Raw genomic sequence first — 20,000 nt, 5'->3', positions numbered from 1 at the left:
ACACATCGACAACAGCGCCACCTCACCGCACCCATACCCTATTTACGCATGCGCGCCCTTTTGTGAGTTTCAAGGTTAAGTTGCCACTATTTAATTTACAACCCTCGTATTTCAAAAAGACATTTTATAGGTTATCTCAAATCATGTTTTTTTTTTTTTAAAGTTTGCATAAAAGTTTAATAAAAGTCTTTTATGTTGCAAAATTTTCTGTTTTGGTTCTCTGCACACCGGAAGAAAATAATTTTCAAAATTCTCAGATGTTGGAAGATATGCGAGTAACCTTTATGATAGGTATTGAAGGATCAATCAATTGGTAATTCTCGAGTGATGGTGATGACCCAAAAGCGAGTGGTAATCATGCCATCACAATGACAGAGATACAGACTCGTTTGGATTAATTGACTTTAATCTACATTAAAGTTTAAATTGTGATTTAATCTTTATTATTATTTTAATCAAATCATTTCGGTTATTGCTGTTGTTGTTGTTAATTTACGTCGGACTAGAGCTGCACAATGGGCTATTGGCGAACATCCCGGAGGATGATCCGTAGACATGCCATCGCAATTTTGATCCTCTGCGGAGATGATGGCACCCCCGCTTCGGTAGCCCGACGACCTGCGCGCGAAGTCGAGCACTTTACGGTAGCACAGTTTAACGAGGACGAATACCGCACACCCTCGGTTCCTACGCAGACTGATCCAAGTGGTCACCAACCCTCACGCTGACCACAGCCAGTGATGCTTGAATTCGGTGATCTGCTGGGAACCGTGTCTTAACGATCAGTCCACTGCGGGACAAAATCATTTTGGAGATATGCTTTAACTTGATTCACTTGTAAATATTTGTACATAATTTTGGAAAATATTTTTATTTCTTACTCTTTTACTAATTTCTATTATCTTATTTATTCATTTTTTTCTTCGTATTATGTATTTCAGCTTATGTTTTTACTTCATGGCATTCTAATTTTTAATTTGCCAACTTACTGATTACCGGCACCTCCCCACCTTATCTTATTCCTTCAAACTATTACTTTTGAAATGTTGGACGTATCAGTTAATGTTACTTCACCGCTGCTTGCTTTGTTATATGCGCCTTTCCAACGTTCCAACGTAACTGCTAAAGATTTTTCACAACTGCAGAAATAAGTTATGGGCATGCGAGTTGCGGAAATGAAACAGCAAAGAAAAAACTACTTTCTAACCGAAATTGCTTTCACGATTTTCAACGATATCAAATAAAACATTATTAATTAAAAATTAGAAAAACTACTTAAAAATTTGCCGACTTGGTGGCAGAGTGGTTAGCGTGCCTGACTGCGGAGCCGCTGGTCACAGGTTCGAATTCTGCTCAGGGCATGGATGTTTCTTTCTCTCTGTGTTTGTGATTGCGTGAATGTGACCCGCCCTATAAACGGGTTTGTGGTTGTGTGACGTGGGCGACGCTGCTCCACCACCGTGGCTTCGCTGCAGGTGCCCACTGGGTAACGAGAAGAGAGTAGCAGTTCTGGCTTTTCTGTGGCCAATGTGACAATCCCCAAGTGCCCGCCCTTAAAAAAACAATAATAAAATTTCCATTCAGGAAATGTACGTAGATCTATTTAAAGGATCTAAATGAGAGCTCATCCTTTTTTTTTTTTTTTTTTTTGATCATCTTTTCAACTTNCCTTTTTTTTTTTTTTTTGTTTGATCATCTTTTCAACTTTGTATGAACACTTCCTTTAAAACAGACTTGATTTTTGCATGGACTCTATGAGAGGTTGATTCATCTGAATCGATGATCGACCTATAGATGGAAGATCAGATGTCTAGGAATGGTAAATCAGATATCTGAGAGATATTTAGATGTTGGTTGGGACATCTGAATAGTATTTTCCATTTTAGGAGGGAGAAGTTATGAATCTAGATATGAGAATGCTCTTTCTACTGCGTTTTCCAAATACTCAATAGGTTTGAAATTTGGAGATCAAGGGAGCGAACACTGCAAAGTTAAGTCTCAAAACTATTCTCTTACAATGCCAGTTATATGACAAGCTGCATTATGTTGTTGAAACATAATGCACAGGTCTTGACATTGGTATAAATCTTCAGTATTGCAGGATATATTTAGTCACAAAAACGGTATTTTAATATACAAAGTAAAGATTCTAAAGCACGCAAGGAAAGCACTTTATTTTATATACTATACTAGCCTTTTAGCTGCAGATCTGTAACATAATATCTTAACCCTTTCGCACACGACGGGACATGTGCTGTCCCAGTCCATGGGTGAAAGCCCTTATATAGCAAGACGGAAAAGAGAAAAACCTGGTACGTAAAACATTTCATTCCAGCATTTTTTTCGAAAAAAAATGAAATATCTATAACTATCAAGATTTCTTTTACAATTCTGGCATATATATAAAACTGCTTCTTTTCCAAGATAAACTAGATATTGTTGAAAAATTTAAAAAAAGAATAAGTAAACTCCTCCCCAAAACTAGCTATAACTGAAATGGTTTTACTACCAGCCTTTCCTCTTTTCCGTCTCGCTTTCACCCCTGCTGATTTTTCGCCGTATTGAAAGGGTTAAAATAAGTCATATATAAAATAGCAGGGTGGCCAAAATAGAGAAGCCGCTAAGTTTATAATTTCTAAAACATGCAACCAATGTCTGTATTGGAAAAAATATAGTTTGACATTTTGCCAACAAACTTTCGACAGTTCTCTTGATTAAACTATGGGAACCATATTTTCCAGATTGCAATTACTCCCATATTTTGAGAGTCAGAAATCCGAATCCTTTGAGGAAAAAGTATGTTTTTTTGTGCCTGATTTCGTAATTTAAAATATCATCTTCTCAAATTAATTAGCATATTTCTGGTGATGCTTTCGAAGATTGAGTCTTGGTACACGAAAATCCGATTATTAGATCAAGCGTTATTCAGGGTGTTCCGTTTTTTATGTTGCGCACTGTATCTAACTTTGATGATTATTTTGGTAAATTGAAGCAAGAATCGATAGAAAATAAAAATAAAAATTTAATAGAAAAAAGACTCTGCAAAGTGATTCTTTAATTTAAAGTTACAATCCAAAAATGATTTTCGCTACCTGCGTCTTTAAAAATATCGTTCACTCGAAGAAATATTTTTCTTGTGAATATATTTTGCTTTTAACTACGAGAGCTTAAAATATTTATTTTTTAAAAAGCATTTCGGAATAATGTTTGAAAACTTATTCATAATTCATAAATAACTCTTTCTCACCAAAAATAATATCCGATTTATAATTGTACTTTTTTACAAAGTAGATGAATCTAAAATCTTCTCTCGCTCTGAAGTTGATACCTTTTGTATTAATTATTTACTGGCTTCAGGGAAATCTCTTTAAGTTTTTTCCCCTTTCTTTTACCCGAAAGAAAATAAAATCATTGATAAACTTAGATTTATCCTTACTGCTTATTAATTTGGGGAAAAAGTAAAAAAAAAATTTATAATTTAAACTCCACCGTATCTGAAGAAAATGTTATAAATCGATTTAGTGTTGAGTTCAAAGTAAAGGATTTAAGAATATTTTAGATTTTAGGATTCGGAGTATTTGGATGATATATTCACCATTGCAATTTTAAATTTTACTTTGCCGACTTAGCTTTGTATTAATTAGTTCCAAAACTTCGATTTTTAAAAATGTTTCTCTCAGAAAAATATCTCTTATCTAAGTGTTCATAAAATAATGTTTTTTTTTTCCCTCACAAATTTTATAAGAACTAAAAGTTACTAAAATATAAATAATAGTTTTTTCGTTATTTGTATAAAAAGAGAATAAAATGTGAAATATTTAGAAATAAATGTTTGGTTTCTTGTGTAAGTATATTTATTAAAGATAAGGCAAGATTTATTGCAAAAAAAAAAATTACAAATTCGAGTAGGTTTCTAAAAAAAATATTATTTCAAGAATAGTGCTTTTGCGAAAATTTTAAAGTACACAAAAATAGAATAAAATTTAAAATTCTTTGAAAACATTTATATCAAATCTGCATCATCTATATCAAAATTATATTAAAGTGACAAAAAATAAACTTTAGTATATGATTCATAAATAATGGTTAAGGTCAATATAAATTTTAATATAATTATTCCTCACTCGGCATTTTAACTCATTAAACACTAAATTACAAATGCAGGTAGAAATATTTCCTAAACATATTATAGTCTGATCATCATGATTTGGTATTTAGTAAGTATAATTTGTTTATATATACATTTGTGATTCATATAATTTTAAATCAAATTAAATGTTTCTAAAAGGAGGGAAAAAATCACTTTAGCTACCACTTTAAATAAGCCACCATTTGATCTGTTTCACCAACGCGGTTTTTCATAGGTAGTCCGATCAGACCATTGTGAAGGATATCCACTTACTTTACTTACTTTATTTACTTACTTTATTTACAAAAATTGGGCACCTGGGCCACTTAGCGGCCCCTATCCCATAAATCTAGAAATTTACAGAAAATTTATAGTAATAACATTTTGAATTTAGCAGTCGATGTGGTAGCTAATAGAAAAACAAGCACTTTGCTTGAGTAAATATAACATTTGAATATCTGATTCATCGAATCTAAGTTGATATATATAAATATAAACATAATTTGACATATATATACATAAGTTGNATAATTATATTAAATATATCAAAGCATAATAATCCTTGCGCAAGCGAATTTCAACGGGATCAAAATATAAATATATTTTTGAGTCAGATTGTTTTTCGTTTATTGTTTTACAACCACTCTGAAAATCCATTCTCGGAAGGTGTGAAAGTTGGCAGGTATGTCATGTCATGCCATTAGACTTTTTGAATTATAATAATAATTATAAATGAGTTTGACCACCACTACATATAAATAATTATATTAAATATATCAAAGCATAATAATCCTTGCGCAAGCGAATTTCAACGGGATCAAAATATAAATATATTTTTGAGTCAGATTGTTTTTCGTTTATTGTTTTACAACCACTCTGAAAATCCATTCTCGGAAGGTGTGAAAGTTGGCAGGTATGTCATGTCATGCCATTAGACTTTTTGAATTATAATAATAATTATAAATGAGTTTGAGCACCACTACATATAAATAATTACAACGAATATATAAAAGTACACCAATCTTTACGACAGCGGAATTTTACCGAGTAAAAATTTAAATATATTTTTGAGTCAGATTGTTTTTCGGTGATTGTTTCACTACCACTTGAAATATCCATTCTCAGAAAGAGTAAAATGTGGCAGGTATGCCAGCTACCTATTTGGTCAACATAGATGAAGGTGTGAGATGCCCGGTGATCACCACCTATCTAGTCTAGTCTAGTCAGAGCATTGTATAAAATGTATGACTTTCTAATTTGGTGAAAAAGATTTTTTTAAGGCATGTCTGGAAACATGGAGTAGGACAAAAATATGGAAACACTCTTTGTTTGAACAGCGAATGTTTTGAAAGATTTTACATGGTAAAATCCTATTAGAAGCCTTAAGAAATTGGGTTCTTATCTAAAAAAAATGAGTGAAAGAAGTTAAAAAATTATTTCTTTTTTTATACCATTACAATTAAAAAATACATAATAATATAAATTTTGCAATCATATCTTTGGCATTTGATGTTAAAAAAGAAAAAAAAATTATACTTCCTCTTTTCATTTTGATCGATACGAATTTCAAGAACTTAAAGCATGATCTCTCCAGGTGTCCCAACAATTTTGCTATAACCTTCCAAAACAATTGCTGCTTAGTGAAATATTGTTTATAAAGTATTGTTATTATATTATTATCTTACAGTTAGTATAGAAGCGTTGCTATAATTTTTTCCAACCACTGATGATGAACCACAATTTTCGACTACAATGTTATGAACTGAGAAGGATGGAATAAATTGGTCAGCATTTAAGTAATTCTCTTCATGTTCAAACCCAGCTATTAAACATAGATGGCGACTTGTGGCAATTATGTCACATCGATGGAAAACTGAGCGTGTTACGATATTTCGAAAGCAGTAATCTAGAGCAAAAACTGATAATGTTGAAAAAGTGGAAAATTGTTTTACAGTAAAAGTACAATGTTGAATCCTTTTTAATACCTATGTATGGATAGTTAAACTTTTGTTTTAAAATAATTTAGCTTTTAGAAAATGTTTTTTTTTTCTTTAGGAGCATGAATTTTAATCTTTTCTTTACATTAATGATACTTGCTGCTATACAACTAAATTTAAATTTAAGACAATCTTACCAGTTAGTATTTTTATTGAATATTTTAAAATTCTTGTTACATTCAAATGATTTATTTTATTTAATGTAGACGGAGATAACAATTTTCTTTTTTAGAACTCTTCACTTATAAAAAAAACGGGGATGAGAAAAAAGATGAAGAACATTTAAAAACATGATTCTGACTTTTAATTTAAAATAAATTATGTTCAGGAGTATTTCAATTTTATGAAACAATGATCAAATTTCCTTTTCCTTCAGAAGCTGTTTGATTGCCGTAACCTTCCAAAACATTTGCCGCTGAGAGAGATATTGTTTACTTAGAGTTAGTATAGAAGCGTTTCTGTATTTTTTTTTCAACTACTGATGGTGAACCACAATTTCCAACCACAATGTTATGAACGGTCAAGGATGGAATAAATTGGTCATCATTTAGGTATTTCTTTTTATATTCAGACCCAGATATTAAACATAGCAGATATTTGTTCAAGATGGTGGTTGATTTTAGTTAAAATAATTCTAAAACAGTTAAAAATTTTATTGTTTTATAATTCTTGAAGTAATTTAAATACAGTAATTCACTTGATGAAAAATTTTATCATTATAAAATTTGTTAAGTTTTTTGTTTACAATGTAGCCATTTGAAGACTTTTGTAAATTTAGTGATTTCTGTTTCTTAAAAAATAGAAAATTAAAATGAGGAAAACAAATTCATGATTCAGTTATATTATTTCTCTTACTTGACTTTCAAAAAGTTCGATCAGGAGCATATCAAACCAAAATTCTGATATTTTTTTCTGCAAATATTTTGTATCTTTTTTTTTGCCTAATGTCACAACCATATTTTATTTTTATCCCGTCATGGTACACATAAACATAAAAAGCGGTTTATTATTATTTCGCATAAAACTCTCAATATCACATTAAAAAGTGTCTTTCTCTTCAAAGATCTCACATCTACTAAAAGTTTTAGCAACTCTCCACATTGAAAAAAAAAAACCTCCTTGAGATATTTATTTTTTATTTTTGCGTTGTCTTACTGCTTGCTATACATTTTATACTTAGTCAGTCAAATTAACATAATGAAAAAATTTTTTACTTTTTTGAAATTCTTTCTTGCTTTATAATTTATTCTTTATTATTTTTTTGTTTATTCTTTTTTATTTTTTATTTTTTATTAAGCTTAAACTAAAACAGATTTTGTGATTATTCTATTGTAATAGAAATACATATACTGAGATTCCATAAATTACAACTCAATTTTATGACACTTTTATGTTGTATATTTTTGTTTCATTTTATTTTTGTAAGATTTTTTTCCTTAAACAAATTGTTCTTAAACAATAATTTATTTCCTAAAAGAAGTAGAGGGATTTTACCTGGGAAAGAATAGATAATTCTCTAAGAAAAAAGGGATTTTTTCGAGGGAAATTTCAGATTCTTGTCCCGCACGCGAACACAATTAAACTAATTAATACATATCTCAAATATTTTGTAAATATATATCTATTTCTGATATATCTTTATATAAAATCTGAATGCGTCTATATAATATAAAACGCTAATACGTATGTATCAATAAAACCGATGATATTTCTTTTCACGTATTGGCAACAGTTTTCATTTTTAATTGATAGGCTTCGGCGCGCAAGAGCACGTAGTGAGCATCATATGGCTAATCTATATTATATAAAACGCTAATACGTTTTAATTGATAGGCTTCGCGCAAGAGCACGTAGTGAGCATATCATATGTCTAATCGGGTGAATTCTCACCGAATTATCAAAAAAATTCTCACAAAATTATCTTCATCGAAGCCGATGCTTTGCATCCGGCGTTCAGTACTATTTCATATTGTTTTACAACACATGGTTTTAGCCCTCTGGTGGGAAAGACTTTAAAACAAAACTTACAAAAGTTACTTTTCTCAACAACTGAAATTTAGAATAGTGTGATTAAGAAAAATATGTGAACTGTTAGCAATTTCAAATTAATATTGAAATGCACAGGTTTAGAATTTTCTACAGTTAAAGTACAGCGAGCGAAAGCAATTCCGGGGGTTGCGAGCACCAGCGAGCAGGGGGCGAAGCCTCCTAGATGAAATATATTTTATTAACATTTTCATTTATTTGAATTTAAAAAAGTTTTGTAGAAAGAAAAAAAAAGGTTTTAAACTGAATTGTGACTGAAAAAAGAGAAATAAATGTTTAATGATAAGTTAAAGAAATGATGGTTCTGTGATAAAGTACATTTCAACCTGTTTGTGGTATAATTTTGGTTATTTTTTTGAAAAGACAAAGCAATAGAGGAATTTTTTATAAGGAAGAATAGGGAATTCTCTAAGAATAGAGAAATTTTCGGTTCATATCAAAGGTAATTCCAGATTTTTGTCCCACACATAATTAATTTTTAGGAAATAAATTTGTTTCTCATGGAAGACTTTTGAATATTTTATTAATAAATAAAATTTTTTTTTTTAAATTTCTTTTCCTTAACTTTAAAACAAATGCACGATTAAGGGTTATTTAAGACAGAACTGTTTGTCTCAGTGTCCTTGAAAAGTTTGAAAAAGGCTATTTTGTTTCAACAGTAACATGATTGCAAAACAAAAGTATGTTTCACTGGTAGCGACATCTATGTTTTAGTTAGTAAAAGACAAATTATAGTTCGGAAACTCCCAACGATTTTAAAGTCAGATGAAATTTTTTATTTAATAGCAAACTTGACGCATTTTTACAACTGTATTAAACAATTATTTGAATTAGTACAAACAAAATTTTGATAAGATATTGAACTCTTTCTGGTTCCGATTTAAACAAGTTTATGAAAAACACAAAAGAAACCAACATAGCTATAATTTTTTAAACAAATAAAAAAAAAGATGGGAAGGGAAAGAAATTCACTGACTTATATGAAAATAGAAATTTCATTCTTTTCATTAAAATGTAGTTTTTTTTTAATAAAAACTTTAATTAAAATATCATTTATTAAACGTTGAATGTTATTTAATTTAAAACAACTCAAAAAAAGTGCTTAGTTCTTAATACTTATACAAACTATTTTATAATCATAATTAAAATATCTTGCAGCTTTAAAAACGTTTTAAAATTTAGCTTAAATTAATACCGTATTATCTAATTGTTATCGTATTATCTACTATCCAAAAAGTGTATGTTTATTTGTCACATGTGAAGAAACATATTTGAAACTGCATACATCTTCTTTTTCTCTTCTTTTTTTCTTTTACTATTTTTTACGCATAATTTAAAACATAAAATATAAATCAAATCTTTTAATTTTTCCAAGTTTAGAAACTTAGAATTACGAAGACGCGTTAAAAAAATGTACAGAAAATGTGATGAAATAAAAATAAAAATCGATAATTAGTTCGAGAAATATTAATTATTAAACTCCTAAGAAAATGCCAGATTACAAAATATTGAAATCAAAGCGTTAATAGAGGATGATGGGATCAACTTATGGCACGTTCTTACTGAAATACGGCTCTTGATTTGTACATTTACAATAATTTTGAGGTGCAAATTACTTTTAACCAGATCGGGACGCTAATTTACAAAACAGAGCCTTTTAACTACTCGCTCTCCTTTTTTGGAGCTTTTTCTCTCAGTCGCATTTGATCCGTATAGTTTGGAATATAAGCTTTTATCTCTTTTAAAATTTGCTGCCTGAACTAAAGAAAAGTGGAGAATCAAAATTTCTTTTATTTAAGAAATTGCCGAAACGGAGAGCTAGTCGTTAGAGGCCGCTGTATTGCAAAATCGCCATCAGGACGGACGAGACATGAAGGCATTTGTACAAACTCAGAACAGAAAAAAAGAGATTAAAAAAAAATTATAGCTTTAATGGGAACATAGCCATTTAAGCAGTATAATTTTGTTTTCAGTTCAAATTACGTTCTAAGTTTAACTAAATATAACTTTTATATTAACTGAATGGTGGTGAATTAAGCGCAGTGAGTGAGTGGCAGCGCTTCGCTCGCCCGTGCCACAGGTCCTGGGTTCGATCCTCGGGTCGGGCAAGGTTGAGTCAGCCTTTCATCCCTTCAGTGGGTCGATAAATGAGTACCAAGCATGCTTGGGAACTAAACACTGGGGGTTCCGCATTCGGCTGACCACCTGACTGGAACATTTGCTCCTGCACCCCAGAGCACAAGGTCAAGAAAACTGAGATGGGTACAGTAGACCGTGGCCCTCTATGGGCTGTCGCGCCACTGAGTTTAGTGGTGAATTAAATAAATCATTATTAATTCACCACCATTATTACTCCCACCACAAATAAATAGCTAAAGAAGTTTGACTACCAATTTTATCTTTTTAGCCTAATAGAGAATGTTCTATGCTGGCACGTATAGGTAACACTCGGCACGAAAAGGTTGCAAAAAATCTGTCCCACTAAATCTCATAACATTAAATTGGTGTTACAAAATAAGTAATTTCTATTAGCTGCAATGTAAATTTTCTACCACTCTTAAAATTCTGAAGGGTTTGAAGTAACATTGATTCAAATTGTTTATGTATAAGAAACCGGTATACGGAACTACCGTATTTTCAGAAATTAATTTTTTAGTAGTAGCAAAGGTAACGTATGAAAAATTTTATAAATTAAAACTTAAAGGCATTTACTTAGTTTTTAAGCGCATAAACTACATTATTAAAAGAATATAGTAGAATAACAAAATTAAAATAGTATAAAAATAAAATAAATGTAAAGAAAATTTTTTTTTTATTATTTCAATTGTGGTCTTATATTAATCACTTAATTTTTCAAGTTAAACACATAAAAGAAACTATCTTCCATATTGGCTGAAATAATTTATCTTATAAATATCTGTATCAACAGCTGCTTATTTATAAGATTGCAGAGAAGATTCATTGGCTTTTTTTGTCTACATCTTCATTTATTATTGTCATTTTCACAAATAATATCTCATGTGTGCCAACTTTCTACGATTTTGGAAAAAAAATTCTTCTAGTTATAGCTATGTTTATGCTTTAATGTTTGTTTCTTTCCTTTAGAAATTTGAGTTGAAAGACATTTTTCACGCCACTACTTGTAATTGATTCGAAAGCTTATATAAGAAATCACTTTTATTTATCTCTCTCGTGGTCCATACCTGCCAACTTTTAGGCATTTGGCGTAAAATTTTATTTCGATATTTAAAGTGGTAGTAAAATGTAAGCTTTCTATATATTCATTGCATTTATAAACTTGATTTATATTCTTTTTGACCACCACTATTTTTTAAAAAATTAAGCATATATATTGATATAATACTATTTTTACATTCCGCAAAAACTTCCCAAAATAACATCGTATGTTTTCGCATAAAATTGTAATTTAAATTCCATTTTACTACCACTGGGAAAAATCCTCGTCGAAAGGATTAAAAGTTGGCAGGTATGTAAAACTATTAAATTGTTGGCAAAATTACCAAACCTTCTGTCAGTTTTAGTTTTTAAATGTCTACCACTCAATAAAATATTTTGCCGAAAGCGTAGTAGTTGGCAACCCTGATATCTTCGTAAATTTCATCTGAATTTTTTTTAAATAAGCTGTTAAAATGTCATCATTACAGCTGAACAAATTCTCTAATTAAATATCTTATAGCGAAACAACACTCTCCTCTTATAACGAAGCTTATTTTCTCCCCCCAAAAAATCGACTAGTTTCGATAAAAAAGTTAATTTTTTTATTTTTATTCTTCACATCAAAAAATTTTCTCTTTAAATAGAAATACAGTTGTCCTAAAATAGAGATTTTTCGATTATGAAGGAGATGTGAGCAGGAAGAGGCGGGGGGGTCAAAGAACAATATTTAACACGTTCACGCCGGGGTGACCCACCGGTGGGTCACGCTAGATTTTCTCATTTTGGCAGCGCACCGGAGTAAAAACTGGTAACAAATAAATTTCATTTTTTAGTTTTTTTCCGTGAATAATAAAAATCCATAACTATCAATTGCTTTTAACGGATGCAATTTTTATAATGAATTGCTTCTTCGCCGTGATAAATTTCCTTACAGTGAATTGTTATTGTTGAGAATAGATTAACTCCTCCCAAATATTATCTAATATTGAAATAGTTCTTCCACCAGTATTTTCACTTTCCCCCGCGTGAACGTGTTAAATAGAGACTGACTAAACACAGACTCATCTGAACATACAGTCCATTAACCCCTTGGGGACGGGTGATTCAGAAAAGCATTCGTACAAAATCAGAATCAAGTTGTAATTAAATAAAAAATGGTAACTTAAATGTAGTCGTTGCTAATTTGACAGACATATTTTGCTTTTACTTTAATTATTGTTAGTTTAATCATATATATAATCAACGTTAATTCAAAGTATAACTAAATAGTTTTATTTTGAACAAAGTAATGGGGAATTAAATATATCAAACAATTATAACTCCTCCCACAAATAAACTGCTAAAGAATTACTTTGATTACCAGTTTTGTCTTTTTACCCTGATTGATATGGTTTCATGCTGGCATGTATTTGTGACAGTCGGCCCGAAAGGGTTAAATTATATTATTACATTAATATATCTCAGATAGAATAATCAAAACCAGAAAAATATATTCCATTAAATTAACACAGATTCACTCTAGAACACGAAAAAAAAATATCCACCATTTAAAATTAAAATATTCTTTGTGTATTCATCAAAACGAAACCAAAATATATATTAGTGTGGAAAAAATATTTCAAGTCATACGGTGCCATTTTTCAATATTTATTCTCTACCGAAGAAAATCCACCTTTATTCTTACTTGTTTTTTCTTTTAGAGAAAGTGCCTTACAAAAGTGCATTATTTTGTAATAACTTGTCAACCTTGCCTCGAAGCAGGATAACACAAGTCTGTTCTTTAGTTTGTTAGAGACCCTGCAACCTAAAGGAAGCACCCTTAGAAATAAGAAAAGGGGGGCGAGGGAGGAATCTAATGGACCCTTGACACACCAAAAGTTTCTTTTGCGTAATAACTACGTTCTATAAGGCTGAACCAAAAGAAGAGAAGAAGAAGAAAAAAAAGAAAGGAAACGAAATGGAAGCAATCAGTTTCTCGCCAATCTCTGTGATTGGGTTCGCTGGTTTCCCAATTTTGTTCTTCATCTGAACATCTCGCTTCCTACTGGAGCTCATAACTATATTTGTAACAACAGAAATCGACATTTTTCTAGGTTCGCCTGGATGGACTCCGTAATAAGTTACTTCGATAGTGTCAAAGACGTTATTCACAGATTGGTGAGCAATGACAAAATATAAAAAAAAAATGGCGTAAATGGGAAAGGAAATAGTTTGTGTATGTTATTCCATTGGTGAGTGACGATTTGAGGAAGTAATTAATTGTTGCTAAAAAGTGGAAAGATACGTCAAGATTTAGTATCGGTAACGGGTGAATATTTCTTTGTTTAAATTTGCAGTTCGGACAGAACACAAATTTAAACAACGTCATGAAACGGTACTTATGTATTATTCCATCGATCATTTTCGCTAACACCATGTCTAAGTCAATACGGTATCTTACAAATTAATTTTTACGTAGTAATTGATCGCAGAAATAGACAACACACAAATATAATTTATTGCAAAAGAAAAGAAAAAAAATTAGGAAATATTTAAGTTTGAGATACTTCTAAATTTACTTTTAGATTTGCAAAAATGGTCGACGGGATAATACGCAAGTACAAATAAAGCTAAAGTTAGACTTAACCCTTTGGGGACGGGTGATTCATAAAAGCATCCGTACAAATAAAAAACGGTAGCTTAAATGTAGGCGTTGCTAATTTAACAGACTTACTTTGCTTTTACTTTAATTACTGTTAGTTTAATCATATAGGAGAGAGGGGGGCACATGTGAACAAATTTTTTTATTTCTTCTTTTTTTAAAAAAAAACTATCATACGTTTTTCACAGTAAAGAAGTCCATATGTTTAAATAGTCTTTTTTTTTGTCTTATGGAATTTTTTGAGATTTTTCAATAAAATATTTCTTTACTTTATGATATTTCAGAAAAATGACTTCAATTGTTCACATGTGCCCTTATTGGGGGCACATGTGAAAATGCCTGGGGCACATATGAACAAGTTTAAAAAGACAAAGCAATCATCATATTTCAAAGAAAAGAATTTTTAATGTAACAGATATAGATACGCATTATACTGAAGGGGTTGTAGCTTACTATGTGAATTTAAATTGTACAACAGTACTGTCATTACGAAAATAATTTTTCAGCTGTTCCTCTGATAGATTTTTCGCAACTTCATGTTCCCCAAGAGTTGTTTTCTTACTTCTCTAATACTCTTTCATGCTTTTTTTTCATTTTTTCTATCTTTTCATTTGTAGCTTTAGCAATTCTATATTTCTCAGGTGTATCAGTTAATATGCGTGATGCGCGATCAACCATTTAATAAAAAATAAAAAAAATTTAATGAAAAAAACAATAAATTAATTATGGAAAATTAAATAATACTAATTTTAAATGCAAGCACATTTTATAAACTTATAATATCATGAGGATAATAATCTTAATACTATGTAGGGCACATGTGAACTGTTCACATTTGCCCCAGATGTTTTGTTCACAAGTGCCCCATCATCCTTCTTAAACCTAACTTGAAAAATAAAGAATTTTTAATTGAGTAAAAAAAAAAAATGATTGTCATAAACTTACCTGAATGTTCATATAATAATCTGCAATAGTTAATTTTAGTTTATTAGTTGATTTATATTATGCTTTCACTTGAAGAAGCGGGCGATTATAATNTAATTGAGTAAAAAAAAAATGATTGTCATAAACTTACCTGAATGTTCATATAATGATCTGCAATAGTTAATTTTAGTTTATTAGTTGATTTATACTATGCTTTCACTTGAAGAAGCGAGTGATTATAATGTGCACAACACCAACTGATACAAAGAAATTGTCAGAATAGAACAACAAAATGTCTCATTGTTCTGAAAGTTTTGCAGACGGGTAGGACTAGTACTGCCATCATTTGAAAATTTTTCGAGATTGTTTATTTCAAATCATATTGGTAAAGCATACCATGTTCACGTGTGCCCCCCTCTCCCCTATATAATCAATGTTAGTTCAAAGTATAACTAAATAATTTTATTTTGAACTACAGTAATGGTGAATTAAGTAAATCAAACAATTATAACCTCGCCCACAAGTAAACTGCTAAAGAACTACTTTGGTTACCAGTTTTATCTTTTTACACTGATTGATACGGTGTTATGCTGGCACGTATTTGTGACAGTCGGCGCAAAAGGGTTAAAAAAAATTGCATTGTAAAATATAAAAGAAAAAGAAACTTTTATTTGTAAAAAAAAAAAAAGAAAGAAAGAAAATGGTTATAAACATGCTTAAGATTACAGCTATATACAATAGTCTCGATGCTTTCATTCCAATATAATTGAATTATTATAAGATTTAGAAGATACCTTAGCGTGACGAGAATATCGGAGTAATTTAGGAGTATGGCTTTGCATGCAAATTGTTGCAAAAACAAGCACACTTAACAACCCTTATAATGAAAGATATAGTTTATTCAAACAATGACTCAAAGGTAACATATGATGACAGTTTTAAATTCCTAAAAATTTTCGAGATTGATTGATGATTAAATGTTTTAGCAATGTTTAAAAATTAAGTTCCAATTTTCTGTCTTTCTTTTTGACGGCCAATGGCGAATTCCAAATAGGTGAGAAATCCATCTTGATCCTGGTCTTCTTCTTTTAAAATTTCGTCAATATATTCTGAAATAAAAATTTAAATTCCGATTAACTTATCTATCAGAATGAAAAATGGAAATGTAATTTTCTAGTTTAACTAGTTAAGCGCTGACTCTAATTTTTGAAATCTTTCACAGGGTGCGGAATTAAAATTAAGCAACGCCTCCTATAACTGAAAGTCTCCACACGTATTTTTATAGGTAGTCCGATTAGACCACTGTAAAGGATAACCACTGTCAGATTGAGTCACTTAATACAAAATCTAGTTAAAATAAGAAAGTGGTAGCAAATATATGACTAAATTTTTTATTTATTTATGAATATTATTGGTTCTCCTTATTCACTTGTCAACCACTACCGATTCAATTCACAAATTTATATGATGAATTTCTCTCAATTACTTTTATAAAAGGTTTTGGGTTCCCTTTTTAAATAGTCTGCGTGGACTACTTATAAAAGACCGTGTGGAGGCTTTTTGATGTAGGAGGTGATGGTGCTGGACTGTTACTTCCAATATTTCATTAACAGCTTTAACATATAAGTTATTTACAATTAACAATAGTTAGTTTCGGGCTCCTCATCCCCCTACAGTATAAAATATTTAACAGTTCTAATGGTAACATAAATAAAACATTCCGCCCAATAATATTCATATTGTATTTGTATTTCATAGAAATTTCAAGGTTTGATGGTTAATGATAATTTTTTCTTTTAAACCACGAGTATACGCGTCATGCGTACCATAATAGAGATTTGGTCCAACGTGTTTACACGTCAAACGAACTTAACTGGTTAGGATACTGTGGGCTCTGCAATGATCGTCCTTAAAATATACGTTTGTATTTCTTGTAAAAATGAAAACAGACATTGAAGATCGTGCAAATTATTATCTTAGCAAAGGAAAAATTCCATGTCAAAATCTGGAAAAATACTTTCGAGACAAGCAGTTGCACAACGCATCTAAATTAATTGTATTGCCTGATGATAATTGAAGGTGTTTCGAATAAACATCAGGTCTGCCAACTTTTTGGGAAAATTTCTTCGATTGGCAGCTAAGTTATGCATGATTATTTTGTTATTATTACTATTATTTTATTATTTTTAAATTAGATTTTAAGCTATTTTCTACACCACTACATGCACATGATTAAAAACACTACGCAAAGCCCACTTTTTTGCAACTTGTTCTTTGTGAGGTTTTTAAAATGATGGCAAAATTACCGAGAATTAAAAATTAATAAGTATTGACACTTCATTTCGTATAGGTGCTCTTAATTTTTAGTTTACATTTTGTGGCAGGGCATTAATGGTTTTAATCAATTTCAAAATATGCCCAACAAATAGGTGAATTGTCAACTTTTAAGGGGCCACACACATTATCCAAAAGTAGGCGAAATTGCCCCCAAAAAATTTACTCCAACTATACGAAAACTGAAGAAAACTTCAAAACGAACTGAAAAAAAATTTATTGCTTTTTATGCTTGATATAGAAGAATTTATGCTTTGAAGTAAACTTTTCTATAAACAGCATGATGAGAATCCAAAATGCGCATTAACCCGTTTTGTCCCGAATTTATAAATTGAAATGAAACAAAAAGTGGTTTTATGGAAAAAGTGGTACAATATATTATCGAAATTAAATGGTTTTGGTTTTTCTTCTGTTAAGACAATCAAAAAGTCTCTGATAGATCAAAAAGTACTTGTTCATTCGAATTCTAGATCTAATTAGAAATAACTAAATCATTGTGGTATCTGAGAATCCTTTAATTCACCCAGATAAATGAAAATACTGAAAAAGTTTCCCACCACAATGAATGTCTTTGAAAATAGGAACTGTCCTAAATATATGACGCCGGGCGTTAACCGGTTAAGTAAATGTTCTACAAAATAAAAAATAGTTATTTAACGCGTTCACGCGGGGTGACCCACCGGTGGGTCACGCTAGATTGTCTCATCTTGGCAGCCCACCGGAGTAAAAACTGGTAACAATAAATTTAATTTTTTAGTTTTTTTTCGGGAATAATAAAAATCTATAACTACCAATTGTTTTTAACAGATGCAATTTTTATATTGAATTGCTTCTTCGTTGCGTTAAATTTCCTTACAGTGAATTGTTAAAAATAGATTAACTCCTCCCGAATATTATCTAATATTGAAATAGTTCTTCTACCAGTATTTTCTCTTTTCCCGTACCAGTATTTTCACTTTTCCCGGCATGAACGTGTTAATAANTGCTTCTTCGCAGTGTTAAATTTCCTTACAGTGAATTGTTGAGAATAGATTAGCTCCTCCCGAATGTTATCTAATATTGAAATAGTTCTTTTACCAGTATTTTCTCTTTTCCCGGCGTGAACGTGTTAATAACGCAAAATCAAAATTTTCAGTGATTTGTTGAGCATCCGTTAACAAAATATCATCCAATTTGCTTACAAGGAAGCGTTCTCACGTTAGATCCATAGAATAACAATGAAATTTTTATAGGTGTGTGGGGTCATAGTTACCAAAATCAAACAGTTATTAAAATTTGACGATTTTCTTATTTTTGAAAACTAAAAATACTGAATAGAAATTTCATTATAAAACATTCACACCATGTTTAAAATATTTATCTGTTATGACATATATCATTATTGTAAAACCACTAATTATTAAAAAGATTTTTTAAAAAATCGAGTTTTGAAAATTAAGTAATTCCACTAACAAAACTTTTCAATGTAAAAAAAAAGGCGTCTAGCTAATTTCGTCAACTAATCATAAAAAAAATAGTAAGACTGACTTACGACTATTAAGTATGAAACAATGCAAAAAAATTACAGCCTCTTGCTAATTCGTTTAACTTCTTTTAGCCCTTTAACGCAGAAGTTCTATTAAAAATATTTTTCATACTTATTTTATTATTTTATATTAATGTAGGTGAAAACAAGTAAAAATTATTATATCTAGTACTTTAATAATTTATGGTTATGAAATACAGCCTGAAACGCCGGTGTCTTTCTTCTGCAAAAAATGTAAAATTTTCGTAATAGGGCTCACTTTCAATCAATAATTTTTCAAACTTGCCCTTATTTGCAGCTATTTAGATCTAAGAAACAGAGTTATTCCTCATTGAAACTTCCTTAATTTAGAAAATTAATTATTGATACATTTTTAAACATGAATACGTAATATTTTTTTCTAACTACTTCATTTGGATTTTATATTTTAGTACACATATATAATTAAGAGATTCTTTAGTAACTATTATACTGCTTTTCGTTATTGAAAAATACCAAACAATATTTTTGCTTGGCATTAGAGTGTCATGATAAACATCTATAAAAGGGAAACCAGTGTCCCATTTGCGTCAAAGGGTTAAAGAATAACACAAAATGCACTACGAAAAGCTAAATGTATAATTAAATAAGATTCCATATAGTTTCGAATGCAAAATAACTCTCCAACAAATTTAAACTAACTTTATAAAAACATAACTTGATTTCGGAAATCGATGTTTTTCTTTGTATTCTTGTCACGCAAAATTGCCGTTGGAATTAAAAAATGCCAATTATTTTTTTTTATATATAGCTTTACAGAGTTAATTTGGCAGCTAATTTTTAGGCTAAGGATTTTTTTTTATCAATCTTCGAATACCTGTAAAATTTTCATCGAATTCTAGGAGGGTAGCTTGGTGGCGTTACCCTGTGAATAAGAATTAGTGAGATCCCCTTGTAAGATAAATCACTTACTAGAATCTTCTTCGAACTTATCATTCCACCAAGTCTGGAGGGATTGTCGAACGTTGGGATGTTTCTCAAGGTCTTCTTTAGAAAACGATTCGTGTGCAGCCTGTGTTCTGTCCATTATATGATTCATGGCTGCAAGCAACTCCAAACCATCTAATTTTTTATCTCCGTTTAAATCATGGAGCCTGGAAAAGGTTAAAAACTTAAATATGAGGGGCAATAGGGAGATTTTGACTTCTCTCTCTCTCTCTCTCTCTCTCTCTCTCTCTCTCTCTCTCT

General features: G+C 30.4%; 1 protein-coding gene across 1 annotated transcript in view; it reads right to left on the bottom strand.

The window, feature by feature from the left end:
* Nucleotides 1-15,792: 15,792 nt before the first annotated feature.
* The window catches only part of LOC107446510 (multiple coagulation factor deficiency protein 2 homolog), a 30,536-nt gene continuing 26,328 nt past the window's right edge, over nucleotides 15,793-20,000 (bottom strand). Inside the window, exons 4-5 of the mRNA XM_071185177.1 lie at nucleotides 19,725-19,906; nucleotides 15,793-16,023 (exon numbers count right to left, since the gene is read on the bottom strand). Of these exons, the coding sequence (XP_071041278.1) occupies nucleotides 15,914-16,023; nucleotides 19,725-19,906 (292 nt within the window). The 3' untranslated portion in view covers nucleotides 15,793-15,913. The remainder of the gene's footprint in view (nucleotides 16,024-19,724; nucleotides 19,907-20,000) is intronic.

This window comes from Parasteatoda tepidariorum, chromosome 9 (assembly GCF_043381705.1).
Source record: "Parasteatoda tepidariorum isolate YZ-2023 chromosome 9, CAS_Ptep_4.0, whole genome shotgun sequence".
Lineage (NCBI taxonomy): Eukaryota > Metazoa > Arthropoda > Arachnida > Araneae > Theridiidae > Parasteatoda > Parasteatoda tepidariorum.
Note: the sequence above shows the minus strand (reverse complement) of the source record. Positions and strands in the feature narration are given on the sequence as shown.